General features: G+C 30.8%; 3 protein-coding genes across 3 annotated transcripts in view; 1 reads left to right on the forward strand and 2 right to left on the reverse strand.

Annotated features, from left to right (window-relative positions):
- Positions 1-17,456, reverse strand: part of LOC145317520 (cofilin/actin-depolymerizing factor homolog) — a 90,749-nt gene that overhangs the window by 36,898 nt on the left and 36,395 nt on the right. The gene's annotated exons all lie outside the window — the stretch shown is intronic.
- LOC145315506 (uncharacterized) overlaps positions 446-17,456 on the reverse strand; it is a 53,571-nt gene continuing 36,560 nt past the window's right edge. Inside the window, exons 20-30 of the mRNA XM_080155489.1 lie at positions 16,673-16,767; positions 16,196-16,396; positions 15,400-15,539; positions 15,085-15,127; positions 14,928-14,971; positions 11,794-13,540; positions 11,583-11,686; positions 11,081-11,256; positions 2,978-3,185; positions 2,464-2,554; positions 446-2,013 (exon numbers count right to left, since the gene is read on the reverse strand). Coding sequence (XP_080011615.1) covers positions 1,875-2,013; positions 2,464-2,554; positions 2,978-3,185; positions 11,081-11,256; positions 11,583-11,686; positions 11,794-13,540; positions 14,928-14,971; positions 15,085-15,127; positions 15,400-15,539; positions 16,196-16,396; positions 16,673-16,767 — 2,988 coding nt within the window. The 3' untranslated portion in view covers positions 446-1,874. The remainder of the gene's footprint in view (positions 2,014-2,463; positions 2,555-2,977; positions 3,186-11,080; positions 11,257-11,582; positions 11,687-11,793; positions 13,541-14,927; positions 14,972-15,084; positions 15,128-15,399; positions 15,540-16,195; positions 16,397-16,672; positions 16,768-17,456) is intronic.
- The window catches only part of l(2)gl (LLGL domain-containing protein l(2)gl), a 113,128-nt gene continuing 106,149 nt past the window's right edge, over positions 10,478-17,456 (forward strand). The window contains exon 1 of the mRNA XM_080158620.1: positions 10,478-10,501. The gene's annotated coding sequence lies outside the window, so the exon portion shown is untranslated. The remainder of the gene's footprint in view (positions 10,502-17,456) is intronic.

Genomic DNA, 17,456 nt, shown 5'->3' on the forward strand with positions numbered 1-17,456 from the left:
GCTCAACTCTTCAGGTATTATATCTACTGGTCCTGCATTGGTTTTAAGCTGTTTTTTGGTAAAGTGCCCCCCCCCCCCCTTAAAAACATTACCCCTACCAAAACATTTTAATAGTAATTACAAAATTTTAGTCGTTCAATTTTTTAAGCATAAATCTTATTTTTTTAAAATGTATGATGGACTTCCCATCTAGTGGCGAAGCCCCTAGATGCTAGAGGCGGAGGCACTTGAGCTTTATAAGTTATTTATTTACATTAAAGTTTCTAATGATTGTTAATGATTAAATAAACTGTTAGATCTATCCATTTCGTATCTATTTAATGAACAAACGGACGGACGAATGGAAACGTCCTAAGCAAAACAAATCTGTGCATTTGAAAATTAAGGGAAATAGTTGATAATTAGATTAATATAAAATTGCTGATATTCAAAATAAAACACGACAAAAAATTGATTATTTATTTAATATGAAAGATGTAGCATATTACACCAAAACAAAATTACAATATAAAAACAATTATAATAACAATAAACTTTAAAACTGTAGTAAAATCAATTTGCATATATTTATACATTTTCAATTATAATGAAATATATACATAGTACATATATTTTTTTTTATAAGATTATACAATTCTTAAAAGAAAGAAAAAAACGTAGAAAAAAGGCATTTTATTGTCTATAACTTAATTAAAAATTGAATCAATGTGGATAAGTTAATAAATCGAGACCAACAAATTTTAGAGCATTAAAAAAGGCCTTAAAAATACTCTAAGTTTATGTAATTCTTTTTCATTTGTCCAATGAAAGTTTAAAAATGTGGCTCTTGCCAAGATGTTTTCGTCAAACTCTTTGCTAAATTCAAATTTACATTTATTGACATGTTTTTTCTTTATCATTAAAAAAATACAAATACCTAACCTTTATAGCAAGACCCCTTTATTTAATTTATAACTAGAGGCTACGCCCCTTGAGGCCTCTAGGAGCTTTGAGGTAGGGGAAAGTCGAACCCCCCCCCCCCCCATTTTGATTGTAGGTTTAATGAGAAATAGGTTTTTTTTTAATTTTTAGGAATGTAATTTTTTTCTAGGAGTGATTTCTCTTGTGAGGGTGTTGGTACCCTCCCCAAAAATAATTATAAACTTCCCGGGACCTATTAGAAGCCAACATGTACACCAAGGAGAACCATATTGGTTCAGCGGTTAATGAGATCCTTCGCTAAAGACAAAAAAAAACTACTACTTTATATGAAAAGATCGGTTCAGCGGTTAATGAGATCCTTCGCTACAGACAAAAAAAAACTTGCTACTTTACATATTAGGATTAATTAATCTTGATTCATTTCTATTTAGAAGTGAATAAACAAGACATAAATTTTATTATTATCTATTTCCTTATATCTAATTGGAAAGCACTATTTATTTTAAGTTAATATTTTTCTTACTTGAAGATTGTTACTTTATAATGATTAAATAGGTTAACTAAAAGCCTAGTTTTCCAGGGAATATATATTTTCATTTGTTTTACATTTTAAATTTATCATGACTTACTTTATTTAGGTTTAATATCTTGAAAATATTTATTCTGAAAAAACAAAATCTTAAGAAAATGTCTTGATCATGGAAAGAAAACGAAGTAGCGGGTTTCGTCGTATTTTCACAGCTGCTTTTCTAGCCCCACCGGAGGGCTCTAATCCTGCGGGGCAAATTTCCTAACACACTGTGGGGCAATCATTAACATTTACCTAACCTATCCTAATCAAAATTAACCTATCAAAAGCTACTGCGTAACCCGTTACTTCGTTTTCTTTCCATGATCCACAAATCCTAATAAAAATGTCTGATCTTAATGTAAGTTCTAAAAAACTGAAGATCCTAATATTTATGATTAAAATTATAATAAAGATTATCAATTGAGGAACTCTTGTTTATGTTTGGAAGGGTTGTGGTGGGGGCACGTCTCCAACATTTTCTAGGGGTTGGGGCCCGCATGGCTAGCTCGCAATCCAGCTGACTAAAATTTTAATAACTGTTATTAAAATTTTTGGCGCAAAATTGATCTAAATATAATCTTAATATAATTATAATATAATTAATAATATGATTTTGCAATTTAGCTCATTTGTGGGTATAAAAACTAAAGTCGCAAAAGAACATGATAAAAAGAGAACAGCAAAAAATCAAATATGTGAACATTGTCACTAGATTAAGAACTCCAATGACTTGTAGAATAGCTTTGCTAATCATTTCAAAACTTTTTAAACAATCAAATTAGATGAAGCTCTTTATAGTGCCTATAAAGAAATGACGTCATACAATACAAATGACCAATGGTAGGCCCATAAACAGACTAAATTACCAATGGCAGGCCAGTAAATATTTTAATTGACCAATGGCAGGCCAGTATTACGTAATTTTTTATAGGTTCTATAAAAAGCTTCAAATTAAATGTAATTAAAGATACCTCAAAGGTGTGTATCTAAAATCCATTGATATAGTCTTTCCCTCATTTGCTAAACTCTTTTCTGGAGACTTGCTGTATCTTACATGGTAACCTACAAATTTAATTCAATTAATTAAAAGAGTAAAATAAAATAATTGAATGTTTTATTATCTTTTTATACAACAAAACTCATTCTTATGCACAGTTAAGACTTCCACACATAATTTGTGCAATTGTTTGCAAGTTGTCTTTAATTGGTTGGGGTGAAATCGTGAAAGAGGATTTACTATGAGGATTTGGAACCCCGTCCACTGCTTCTTTAATAACGGTGACAGAATTTTTTCTTCTATGACTGACCCTATGGAGGTGAAAAACTAACTTATACAAAATATACCCCCCCACCTTCTCCTATTTTAAAATTATTTCAAAAAAGGTGATGTTCAATGCTTGACTCACTCTCAAACCGCCAAATACTTTAATTTTTTGACATGGTCGAAAATATTCTAGTATAGTTGACTCTTTTTTGTATGTATACCTGCATCCATATCGTTCAGAGCTGAGTAGGAACATCTATCTAGATTTGAGAGAACATCCTCGACGCCTGTCTGTGGCCTAAGCTTCCTTGCGCTGCCCGGTGTGGGCTGTGTGCTAAACAGTTCTTGTTGACCACCACTGGCTGCAGCTTGGCGCGCATTCATGCTTCTTGTGCGCGCAGACCGCGCTATTTTTCTCAATTCAAACCCCTAAAATAATTATCTATTATACTAAATTTCTAACAAAATATTTCAAATGATTGAAAATCCGTATACAAAAGTAACAGGATGTTTTGTGAATTTCAGGATATTCATGAGCAAAATTGAACATTAAATTAATTATTCTAAACTCTTCATTTAATTGCAAAAAAACGTTGCATTTTAGTTTTGATTTCACAATAGTTTTTACAAAAAAGTACTTTATTTTAACAAATATTTCATGCCGTCATCAAAGGGGAAAATATGAAATTATTGATTAAAAATTTAATTTTTAGCTCAAAATATGCAGATTTTATAGTAAAATTACGTTGCAAATTATGTTAAATTTTATAAAATAAATAGATAATATTGCTGTACATTTTTTGTTTACATTCCAAACCGGTTTCTATATCTTCAAACTCCTATAAAAGCACAGGTAGTTAGAGGTAAAATTGTAGTCTGATATGTAAAGTCCTTAAGGTAACAAGTAATTAGAGGCAATCAGCTATCACATTCTACTTTGGTTAGGTAAGTCCTTTTAGTTATAAGGCATGGAACCCAAATTAGTTTGAAATTGTATTTATGATTAATGTTCATTTACCCCAGAACATTTGATTGAAATCCAAAAGCTTTACTAGTTTTATTGTACTGCTTTAGATTATTTTTTACTTTAAGCTTATTTCTTTATTTTAATAAGCATTTTATCAACCTTATACATTTGTTTCTTTATATGTATTTTGGTTGAGTATATCAAAAGTAGTATTTGATATACTCAATCTTTTGCTACTAATTCTAGATATTTAGGTACAATTTTGTAGTTGCTGATTTTAGCTACAGCTTACTTTGAGTTAGAATATCTGGATGATACGTTTTCACCTATTTCTCACCTGGAAGGACTCATTTTAGGGTAAGAATAATTTTTTTAATTTATGCATTCTTTTGATTATTGTTACAAGTATAGGTTTATATCAAGATCAATGGTATTTAGCCAAGTAAAGTAACAAAATTAAATCTTTCAAATAATCTTTATTTCTTAGTTTTGAATGTTTAATTTCAGTCATTTGAAATTGTTTTATTTATTTGAATTTATATATTATCTGTTATTGTTTTTTATATTTATTAGCATTTCTTTTGCCTTTAGCGAATTAAGTGTTAATAAATCTGTCTAAACTGACCAAGCTATATTTGCTTGATTCACTTCACTAAGTAATTATAATTAATATATTTAATATTTCAGAAAAACTGCGTCTGACTGTTAAACCTAATGTTTCTACCTAGTGATTTATATAATTTCTAAATGTTTAATATGTTTTGTAAAACTTTAATATTGTAAATAAATTAGTTGAATTAATCTTGTAGTTATTTGATGCAAATATTAATGTGTGGTTTATTTTAATTTAATCTTTAAGCCCCTTGTCAAAATCTCCAAAACATTTTTCCTAAAATAAAGTCACCCCTTTTTTGTTTCAAAGATTAAATTAAATTTACTCACATATAATATTTACATCAATAACTAAGATGTCAACTAATAATTCAATATTAAGTAAACTTTTGAGTTCAGGCACAAAATCTGTAGAAGATGTTGATATATTTTCTACTATTCACCTTCTTACAATTAAAAATCTTCAAAGTCTATATCAAGTTGATCAACTTAAGTTTTTGAACTACATGAAAATAAAATGCAAAAAATATAAGAACAAAATTACTTTATCAGAGTCTGTCCAATCAATTTTATTGGAGCGCCAAAGAAAAGAAGTTCTTATGATTGGTTGTAATCTTTCATTAATGGCTAATTTCATCCATTCCTGCTCTAATATAGCAGATTGTTTAGTAAATGCAATGTTGACAGTGGAATCTGAAATTAGACATTTACATTGTTTGTGTAATGAAATCTCTGATGGACTTAGAAAGAAGATGGAAGAAAGTGGATATGTTTCTGTTGATGACAATGTAACCATCAATGGATTTACTGTTAGTAGTAAGGAAATTACTGCAGAAAGTGAGGTACTTGAAGATCTATTCAAGAAACCTACAACTCAAATTGTTTCAAGAAGAGTAATGCATCAGGACATAATGAACACTGATGTTAATAACACTTATTTAAAGGATTCTTTACTTGTTCCTTTGATAGGTATTGATGTTGATAATACAAGAGTTATTGATATTTGTAATCAATCTTCTAACAATGAATCACTTGTTAGTTTATTTAATTCAGGTATTGAGTGTTTAGTTCTAACACCTATAAATTGTGTTGAATCAAGTTCAAGCTATCCAGGAGGAAAGAAACCTGAAATTAATAGCATTATAGATTCAAGCAAAAAGTACTTGTGTGGAGCAATTTTAAAACCTGTTAATGATGGCTACTATGGATCTAGCACAGATGGTTCTGATGAAAAATTAGATGATACAATGATCAATAATCTTATTGATTTAGATACTGATACTTCAAGCATAAAGGACAATGGTTTTGGCTTCTGTAAATCTGTGTTAGCTGATTCAAGTTCTAAAAATGATTCTGATGAAATTACAAGTTCTTGGGAAGAATATTTTAAAGTAAACCCTTTAATTATGGAGAAGTCGTCTGATTTTTTCCCTGGAAGTTTGGATGAGGATCCTTTGGATTTTAAAAAGAATGAAGAATGGACAAATGATTCAGGATTTTTTACTGATCAAGATAGTAAAGATGATAGTATTACTAGTTTGATTAATGAAGATTCAAAAATAAAGTCTGTTGAGAATGACAATACTGATCAACAGCAACAATGTTCAAGTGTTCATAAGATTTGGAGAACACATTTGAAACAACAGTTCAATGAAAACTGTAATGATTTTCTTTTTTGTCAAGCAAAAAGAATTAAGATCTTAACAAACTGTCTTGATTGCTATAAGAGTTCACCTTTTAATGAACTTGTTGAATCAAGGAATGATATAATTTCTATTCTTGATGACATTTCTGTAACTCTTCAATTCCTAGAAGAGGTTGATGTTTCCAATGATGACATTAAGCAACAGCTGATTGAAATTGAAAACAAGTTTTGCTTTCTTAAGTGCCAATACAAACTCCTTATTGATGTCAAACTTACTGATACAGATGATAAAGTTTCTGCAAGTATTAGCAATGTGTCTGGTGATAATTCCTATGGAATAGATGAGGATGGTGATGCACAAGACTCTGATTCATGTTATTCTGATGCTACTGATGTTTATTTTGGAAAGGATCTAAATGGTTATTATCAATTAATTCTTGATAATTCAATTATTAATTTCAACTTTAATCAGTGTTGCATTAGAAGCAACCAATATTGTAACTTTTTTGATTTCCCCATCACTGATATATCTTTTATTCAAGAGGAAGATATGTCTAAAACTCAAAAGAATTTTTCAAGAGAAGAAGATTATTGCAAAAATCCCATGAAGGAAGAACTGAATGATTTTATTTTCCTTCAAGATGATGAAGTCAAACATCCTACTGCTTGTGATGTTATTGATCATATTGTTAGTTTTACAAATTACAATGCTAACAGATTATTTTATGTCAACCCTGCTGAAGATTCTGATGAGAATGAATCTGCTGAATCAAGAAATGATTTCCTACAGAATGAATCTATTTATAGGACTGTTCTTGTTGATATTACAATAAATAATGAAACTAAAGATGCTTTCAATGTTCAAGCTTCAGTTGATAATCAAGAACAGAGGCCATTGTTGAAAATGCTTACAAATCAAATTCTTCAACCAAATGATTTGATAAGTTCAAATATTGATATTACAGATTTACAAGATTCTGTGTTAATTCCAATTAAATTTGATGATTTTCAAACTGATTCTAATCATGTTGTTACAAGCTCTACTATCAAGGATTACAATTCTAATATCTTAGAAATTTCATTTGCAGATAATTATGAAGCTGCTATTATGAAAGTCAACACAGCTGTTGATAAACTTATTCATCCAGTAAACATTGAGGATGAATTTACCATGTCTGTCCAATCTACAGATCAAAAAACTGATTTTGCCAATTTTAACTCTTGGTATAGTTATTTCCAGGAGAATCCTATTCATCTAACCAATGAAGAGTCAAATTTTACAACAGATGTTCAAATCAAAACTTCAAATTCACATTCTATGAAATCTGTTGATAAACTTGTTGAGCCTGTTGATGAAACTACAGATATTGATGTTAACATATCGTCAATGGGAGAAAATTATGTTAATCAATACTTGACCAATGATCAAATCAAATGTGTTACCAAAGTCTTTGTACACAACTTAAGCGAAACCAATGATGTTTCGGTTTTTGATTCTGAAGATGTCTCAGAAACCAAATCTGATCATGATAGCAAGATGATTATTTGCTACATACCTATTCTGGCAATCCCACATCCTACTGATACCCCACCACCTAATCTTGTGGTATGCTTTATCTTGATGGATGGAATTGATAAAGCAAATTGATAATGCTGATTAAACAAAGACACAATTTATTTAATTTTGATTACTAGATACTCAAATCTTTCCAATGATGAAAATTATTTCCTAAGAGTATATTCTTGTCTATAAGGTTACATATTTGTTCATCCTGCCAATAACAAGTCTAATAAAGATTTAAGGTATATTGAGACAGGAACTGATTATGTTGAGTCTTTGCAAGTTACTGTTGATGAAATGATTGGTGGATCTTGTACAAAACTGGTAATCAATCATACACCAGAACCAACTGATAAACCACCACCTGAAGATCTTGATAACTTTGTAATTATCAAAGTTTAAGCTCTTGCTGAAAGTGTTGCAAATGATTAAATTGATATAATGAAAAAACTAAATGATCACTTTAAATTTTATGTGTTGAACCATTATATTATTGTGTAAAATCTATTTTAGATTCAGCAAAGTATTTGTTTTAAAGTTGCTGCAATTCAAACATTGTTACATCTGAAATTGTTTTATTTTTTTTGAAGATCATTTAATCTGTTATCGATGAAATTTTGTGTGTCAAATATGAGTTTTAGCTGATTAAATTTATCCTTTGTTACTCTCTGTATTTTGAATTGCACATTATATTACTTTATTTGTATTATATATTCTTAATTATAAGTAATATAAACATCTCTGATTTTTGTATTCAAGTCACTTGATTTTTTTTATTGCTTATATTGAAAACATTTTGATAATTTATTGAAAATATTTTGAATTTTTCAAAGATCCGTGAGAATCAATTTCTTTAAAATAAGATTGGATGTATCTTACAAAGTTTGGTTATTCTCCTTGTATCCTAAGTATATTATGTTTTCTTATTTATATTGTATAGAAGATTGGTCTAACACATTTTAATGGCCTTTAGCCTAAATACTAACAAATTTTTAAAGGTCTTTAGCCTAAACACTAACAAATATGTTTATGGCCTTTAGCCTAAACACTAACAAGGTGAAGGGTAAGCCAATCTTATAGTGGTCTTTAGCTGCATGTATTGATATTGTATCTATTCAATGCCTTTAGTATTGATATTTTGTATTTTATATGTTCAATGTATTACAGAATTGAGATGTACCAACATTTGTAGATACAGGTTTGTTACTGGTCATTAGATTGATTCACATAAAGAGCATGATAAATTGTATTTATCTCTGATTATTCTGTTTTAAATATTGTTTTGGTATAAGTACCATCAATATCTATGTTTCCAGTATTTGTATTTATACTACATATGTTATTATATTATTTGAGAGATTTCTGATACCAAATTTCACTTTTAATTTATCTAATTTTTTGAGAAATGTTTGCAAAATTTTAATTTTTACAAAAATGATTTTTAATTTGCTTACATTTATTCTTCATTGTTTTGATCACATTGAGATTTTAACCAATGATCTAATGTTTGTTTTGATAGTTTATCTGATCATTTGATTTTAAAAATATTCTTTAATATATCTCATCAATGAAATTTTAACTGAAAGTTCAGAGTTTTCTCTAAAGAATTTAATTTTTGTGATGCTTAATAATTCATTCAAGATTCTAATATACAGAAGTAATAAAAAGTGTAAAAATCTGACAAGTCAATTGTCTAATTCGTTATTAAGTATATTTAAAACAAATTGAGTTTAAGAAGACAAATCAAACTGATACTGTTTCGTCTTGGCCATAATTCAATACTCCAGGAATTATCTATTTATATAAGCTAAACATGTTCAATTTTTCTCATCTGCTGTTGCCCAGTGTTTTGTGAATTTCAGGATATTCATGAGCAAAATTGAACATTAAATTAATTATTCTAAACTCTTCATTTAATTGCAAAAAACGTTGCATTTTAGTTTTGATTTCACAATAGTTTTTACAAAAAAGTACTTTATTTTAACAAATATTTCATGCCGTCATCAAAGGGGAAAATATGAAATTATTGATTAAAAATTTAATTTTTAGCTCAAAATATGCAGATTTTATAGTAAAATTACGTTGCAAATTATGTTAAATTTTATAAAATAAATAGATAATATTGCTGTACATTTTTTGTTTACATTCCAAACCGGTTTCTATATCTTCAAACTCCTATAAAAGCACAGGTAGTTAGAGGTAAAATTGTAGTCTGATATGTAAAGTCCTTAAGGTAACAAGTAATTAGAGGCAATCAGCTATCACATTCTACTTTGGTTAGGTAAGTCCTTTTAGTTATAAGGCATGGAACCCAAATTAGTTTGAAATTGTATTTATGATTAATGTTCATTTACCCCAGAACATTTGATTGAAATCCAAAAGCTTTACTAGTTTTATTGTACTGCTTTAGATTATTTTTTACTTTAAGCTTATTTCTTTATTTTAATAAGCATTTTATCAACCTTATACATTTGTTTCTTTATATGTATTTTGGTTGAGTATATCAAAAGTAGTATTTGATATACTCAATCTTTTGCTACTAATTCTAGATATTTAGGTACAATTTTGTAGTTGCTGATTTTAGCTACAGCTTACTTTGAGTTAGAATATCTGGATGATACGTTTTCACCTATTTCTCACCTGGAAGGACTCATTTTAGGGTAAGAATAATTTTTTTAATTTATGCATTCTTTTGATTATTGTTACAAGTATAGGTTTATATCAAGATCAATGGTATTTAGCCAAGTAAAGTAACAAAATTAAATCTTTCAAATAATCTTTATTTCTTAGTTTTGAATGTTTAATTTCAGTCATTTGAAATTGTTTTATTTATTTGAATTTATATATTATCTGTTATTGTTTTTTATATTTATTAGCATTTCTTTTGCCTTTAGCGAATTAAGTGTTAATAAATCTGTCTAAACTGACCAAGCTATATTTGCTTGATTCACTTCACTAAGTAATTATAATTAATATATTTAATATTTCAGAAAAACTGCGTCTGACTGTTAAACCTAATGTTTCTACCTAGTGATTTATATAATTTCTAAATGTTTAATATGTTTTGTAAAACTTTAATATTGTAAATAAATTAGTTGAATTAATCTTGTAGTTATTTGATGCAAATATTAATGTGTGGTTTATTTTAATTTAATCTTTAAGCCCCTTGTCAAAATCTCCAAAACACAGGATCTCTGTCTGTCTGTTTGTCTATACCGAAGGATCTCGATAATTGCCGAACCGATGTGGTTCTCCTTTACAGTGTAGCTTCTCATAGTTCCTGGGAAGTTTTATCACTATTTTTATGGGGGGGGGGGGGGGTTTACCACCATCAACTAGAAGAAATCGCAATAAACAAAAAATATAACTAACCCCATCTAGCGGCTGAATTTTTTGGTAAAAATCTTATCTTAACATAATTTGAAGAAAAAAAAACATTTTTATACGTGCCCCTGGAGGCCTCTAGGGGCATAGCAGATAGCTCCTAGTAATTTTACATTGAATGTTAACCAATTAAAAAGAATTTAATAAACACATACTCTATTTAATGCAGGTGAACTCAAGGATCCTTTTCTTCTAGTCCTAGGTTTCTCTGGAGATGTTGGTACATCCTGTCCACTGGTCTGGGACTTCATCCTGATTTCAGTCTGGCTGCTACGATACTGGTACGAGCTTAAGGTTCTTCTTTCTCTTCTTCCAGAAGATAGTTGTTCACCTAATGCAAAAACATTTTAAATTCCATTTAAACTTATAATATTTATTTCGAGTGTTCTAATCCTATTTCAAAAGATCTTGCTAACCGCTGAACTAATATTGTTCTCCTTTATTGTGAAGCTTCTGTATGTCCTAGGGATGGTTTTGGGCTATTTTTCTGTAATTCCATATCCCATCAAATAAAGAGCCCTTAGATGCTTGGGGCGCATCCGCTAGTTTAACATAAAAGAATAGAAAATTATATGTATTTGCCTAATTGATTATTTGTGTTCAGCATATTTCATAATTAGTGTTATGAAAATTTAGAGACAAAAGCATTAAATTTACCTGAACTTGACTGCTGAGGTCTGATCCTGCGGGCCGAAGCTGGAGCTGAGGGCGAGGTCTCAAGGTTGTAGTGCCCACTTTCAATTCTGGGCTCATCAGAATTTCTACAGAAAAAAAACTTGTATCTAAATCACTTGGAAAGATAAAAAAAAATAATATTCGTAAAAATTCCTCCTCGACCCACTCAAGCTTTTAAAGAATGAAAATTTACCTTCCATTATCTGAGAGAGAAATGCCGCTATCACAACTCTCCACAGCATCACTGTCCAACAAAATTTTAGCCTTGCTAGCAGACATTGTCCGATGTCTTCTGTGTTTGCGCGCCGATGACCGCGACAACTTTTTTCCGCTGTAATCAAGAATATCTTCGAATAGCGTGGGTCCTGGCTCAGACAGCGCACTGTAGGGAACTTCACGTGGCGAGCTCATGGGCGGACTAAGGGCACCGTCAGTTGCTGATTTCGATGACATCAGTGCCATACTGCTGTGGCTCTTTTGTCCAGCACTTGTGAACTCCTCTGTTATGAAAATGACATCATCACAGTCGTGGTTGTTGAGGCTAGGTCTGTGACTGGTGCAACCACCTGCTGCATCAATCTCCATCAGCTTGTCCATCACCCGACGTCGTCTTTGTTCTAGCATGGGTAGCTTAGTTTTAATGGGTGACTTGGAATTTTTATGCTTTTTGCTAGATTTTGCCGGTGTTTCGGGAACAAGATTTTGTTTGGAAACTTCATAGTTTTCATGGTCTACAATGCAGTCATCAATTTCTTCCTTAATTTTTCTAGATTTTCTTTCCTTCTTGTCTTTACTGCTTGATTTTTGTTCATATTCAACGCCAACACCAGTGCTCTCTTCTTCCTTGTCTTCTGTCTCTATACTTTCCTTTGGACTATCCTTTTTAGATTTTCTCACTTTCACTTTTTTTGAAGTTTTAGGTTTTTGACCACTTTCTTCTTTAGTGTCTTTATTTTCTAATTCACATTTAACATCTATTTGATCATTATTTTCCCTTATCTTAAAGGTAGAGTTTAGCTTTAATTTTGTCTTATTAAAATTATCACATTCTTGTGGTATTTCTCCAGTCTTTATTTCGTTATCTTCTTCAGCAGTGTTTAAATCATTTGCATCTATTGAATTTTCACTGGCAGTATTCTTTATATCTACTATTATTAAGTCACCTTTCTTGACTTTCTTCTTGTGCTCTCCTTCCTTTGTTTTACTATTATTGTATTCCACCATTTCTTTACCCTTGATGTATGTATCATTTCTACGATTTAATGAATCCCCATCAGTTTCAAGAGGCTTGGCCTTCTTGTTTTTATCACTTTTACAATGTCTTGGCGAGTTAATAGCTTTCAGCTTTGGCAGTTCTACACTGGATTCACTAATTGATTCTAATGATTTTTCATTGGTTTCACCCAAATCATTTTCTTCTGCAATGATAATTGTATCACCAAAATGATTTTCATTGCCTTCATCTAAATTATTGTCCAGATTTTCGTCTGCTTCTTTTATGACAGTCTGTTCTAAACATTCATCTTCTTCTTTATCAAAAGAATATCTTTTCTTTTTACTTTTAGTGATTTGGAAGCGCTTTGGAGTTTTCTTTGGACTGGCATTATTGCCATCATTAAAGTCTATAACAAAGACTTCACCTTTCTTGGATGGTGATGTTGGTTCAGTTATAGGCTCTTCATTCACTATTGTCTCTTCTTTTTCATTTGTGGGTTCTTCTGGTGAGACCTCTTCAGGTGTTTCCTTGGTAAGATCTGATGATTCTTGAGAACTGACAACATCTAGTGTTTCATTTACTTTTGTGTCATCTTCATCTTTTGTGTGTTTTTCCTTTGAGTCTTGCTTTAGTTTATCTAGATATTTTGCTATCTCACTCTTCTTATTGGGATCACTTGAATCATTTTTCAAAGAATTTAACTCGGCTTCCACCTCTTTTAATTCTAAAAAAAAAAATATTTTATTATATAAATAGGTAAATTTTTTTGTCTCTAGCTTAAGATTTTGATAAATACTGAACTGTATGAATTTTCGATTTCAGTGAAGCTCACATAAGACCCAGGACAGTTTAGGACAGTTTTGTTTTTAAGATTTTAAGTCTTGGGATAGTTTTAGGCTTATTCCTTCCCCTACGAATATTGATACCTTAGATGCTATGTGTGCATCCGTTAGTTTTTATTATTAGCGAAGCTACTCTATAATTCGAAATGTCTGTCCGTCCGTCCGTCTAACCGTCTGTCCGTCCGTCTGTCCGTCTGAGACAAAGTGGGGGAAACGTGATTTTCTCGGCTCCTAGAAAAGATAGACATCTGAAATTTTTAGTGAAGATTCTTATAACATATGCCCATCTAATCTATACATTGTTTTGTCCATCTGTCCCATCGAGTCCTAGATTTTCATGTTTTCGTGATTTTCAAGATAATGGGCTGAAATTTCAGGGATTGCTTAAATTTAAATTCTACATATTTTCCTTAAGTTTTTTTACAGTTTTTCTATTAGTTGGGGTGCTAGATCGATTCCTAGATTTTTAGGTTTTCTATGGTTTTCTCGATTCCTATTCAGGATTTGCGGCTGAAATTATCAGGAATTGAATATGCTCATATTCTACATATTTTTATCAAGTTTCATTAAGATTTGTCTATAAATTGTGATGCTAGATCGATTCCCAGATTTTCAAATTTTCGTGATTTTTAAGGTTTCCTGATTTTCCTGTTTTATCAAGATTGATGTTTACTGTATAAAACTATAGTAATTTTTTTCCGATAACCATTCATAGTTTTTGAGCTTCGCTACTTATGGATGTTGTCATCCTTGTTTAAACACTAACTTACAACTATAAATTTCAAAACTCTTAAGAACAAATATAGTTTTAAAAAATGGATCTACTGCAGTTTACGGTAAAATATTGCTGGTAAGCAATATTTCCAAAAATCTATGAATTTTAAAGGCTGCTAGCTGCCAAACGGCTGAATGTACAGATCATAGACGCACACAATTTTAAGCGGCTTAAGAAGGCCTACAAATATTCTGGACTAGCCAAGATCCAATTATGCACAGGGAAAGCTTCACTGAAAAAAAACGCGTAAAATAGGTCTTTTTCGCGCATTTCTCTTCACTGCGAGATAATTATGCATTATTGATTTATGGCTATTCTAGAATATTTTTAGGCCTTCTTATGTCGCTTAAAACAAAGTGCGGGCATGATCTGTACGTTCAGCCGTTTGGCAGCTAGCAGCCTTTAAAATTAATAGATTTTTGGAAATATTGCTTACCAGCAATATTTTACCGTGAACTGCAGTAGATCCTAAAAAATAAATGAACATTAAATACCTGTCTTTATGTCTAAAGGTTTTACAAAGGTCTTTCCCAAATTTCTGAAAAAATATTATAAAGTTTGTTAATATTAATCAAGAAAAACATTATTTTAAAGTATAAACATTAAAATTATTTTTAAATTCATAGAAGGTTTTTTGTTTAAAGTACTCACTTATTATCAGGTTTTTCTTCTTTTGTTGATTGTTCATTTTCATCTAAATAATAAGTAAATTCATTAATAAATATTAATTTTAAAATATAGAAGGCCATCCTATTATTCAAAATAGAAAAAGTTTTCCGTTTGAAGCTTAAGATCTCAATAATTACTGAACCGATTGGGTTCTTGTATTTAAAGTCAACTATACATGTATCCTGTGATGGTTTTAGGCTATATATTTTTTTATCAAAGTCTTGGAGTGGTTTTAGGCTATTTTTCTACCCCTATGTATATATTTTTAAATCATATTCCAAATATTATTATGCTAACCTTTGCCTTTTTGCTTTTCTTTGTCCTCCTTGAGAGATTTATGAGATGTTGTTTCTTTTTCTACTGAAACATTGTCTTTCTCTTCTTTACTTTCTTCTTCGTTTACCTCTTCCTCTTTAATGTCAGCAAATGCATAATCACTAAAAATATTTAGAATTTTTTTATGATGCAAGGACTCCAAGAAACGGACACAATCTGTCCCGATTTTGTATTACTTTTGCGGAACATGATTGCAGTTACGTCATATTTTTCTTTCCCAAAACAGGGAAGGGGGAAAGAAAAAAAGGGAAGGGGGGAAGAAAAAAGAGATGGGAGAAAAGGGGGTTTTCCCCATCTCTTTTGAAGAGATTTTCTTCCCCCCTTCCCTTTTTTCGGGAAAGAAAAATATGACGTAACTGCAATCATGTTCCGCAAAAGTAATACAAAATCGGGACATATTGTATTGTGTCCAAGAAACGACTTTGAATTTTTCTTGGGGGGGGGGTCATCTTTTTTGCCATTTACACCTTCCTCACTAGGTAAATTGCAACCCTACCTATCCAGATTTTGTACCCCACAAAAAAATAAAAGCTTGAAGGTCCTTTAACTGCGCACTTTATAACGGAGAACGAACCCTCCACCATTTGATCCACAGGGTACGTGCGTACCATCTAATTAGCCTAAAACCTGCCCTGGACCATCATATCCCTTCTCTAAAATCTTAGATTGATTAGACCGGCCATTTACGAGATCTTATTGGACATGTATATACAAACATCCTATTACTTTAGTATATAGGATATTTACAACGACCTACCCATTAGCAGCAGGTTTAATAGGTCTATCGTCAACAACTTCATGAACGATTGGAGCCGCAGCCTTCTCAGCCTTGAGGAACCTGGTGGACAACAGTTTTAGCCCAGCAACCTCATCAGGTCGGCACACAACTGGATCTCGCTCCTCTATTTCAGCCTCGACCTCAATGTCTTCCTCGCTCCCCTCCTCATTCTCATCATCACTAAAAAATGATGCCTTTTTTTTAATGGAATATATAGAACTAGCGCCCACGCCCCTAGAGGCCTCTAGAGACACGTAAAATTGTTTCTTTTCAATCAATTTTAAACTCAGCTATTTACCAAAACTATTTTATATATGGTGTTAGTTATGTTTTTAGCTAATTGCAAAAATGTCCGCAGAGCAGCGTTTTTTTATTTTTTAAATTTTTTGTCGATTTCTATGGGGAAGGTTGTGGTACCCACCCCCAAAATAGTTACAAACTTTCCTTGGACCCTACCTTATATCTTGATTAGCATCCTGTGGGGGTAATTGTTCCGCCTGTACCATCTCAAGAATATAATCAAGCTGTTGCTTTATTTCCTCATCAGATGTCTAAAATAAAGGTGTCAATTATCAGTTTGCTTTTCTATAACTGGATCCTAATAATTCCTGTAAAAATTAGGTACGATTTAGAAAGTGTAGAAACTCTATAATCTTTACCAGATGGTCTATACGTCCATTTAGAACATGATAATCTTTTTACATTTTGACAATATTTTTTTTATTGAATTTAAACGTTGATTCTAAGGACAACAAATTACAATATTTAAGGCGTAGCGTCTCTATAATCAAGTTAAAAATTTTTAAGAATGCCCTTAAACAAGAATCTTTAGTTAAACTGTGTTATAATATATATTCAGGGATCTTAAGTGATAAGACAATTGACGATAAATAACTGGCTACCTCCAATCGTAATAAACGAAGTCAACTTCTGCATATTAAAATCATTGATTGAAAAGGTTTGTCACTACTAGTTTGTAGCAACCAATCAAACTTAAATAAAAGTACCAAAAGTTGCTAAGCCAACGGGCGAGAGAACAAGTATAATTTATATTCCAATGTCCCCTCCCTCACCAACTATATTTCAGCCTTTCAATAAGATTTGAAGATTCTAGGAAAGGAAATTTTAAAATTGGTGTGATACAAATTTACAATTAGAAATTCTTTCATAAAAAAATATTTCAAACTTTTTATATTGCCTATAAAAGATAACGTCATACTAGCCTACCATTGGTCATTTA

Source organism: Acartia tonsa, chromosome 4, assembly GCF_053477335.1.
Source record: "Acartia tonsa isolate MP-2025a chromosome 4, ASM5347733v1, whole genome shotgun sequence".
NCBI lineage: Eukaryota > Metazoa > Arthropoda > Copepoda > Calanoida > Acartiidae > Acartia > Acartia tonsa.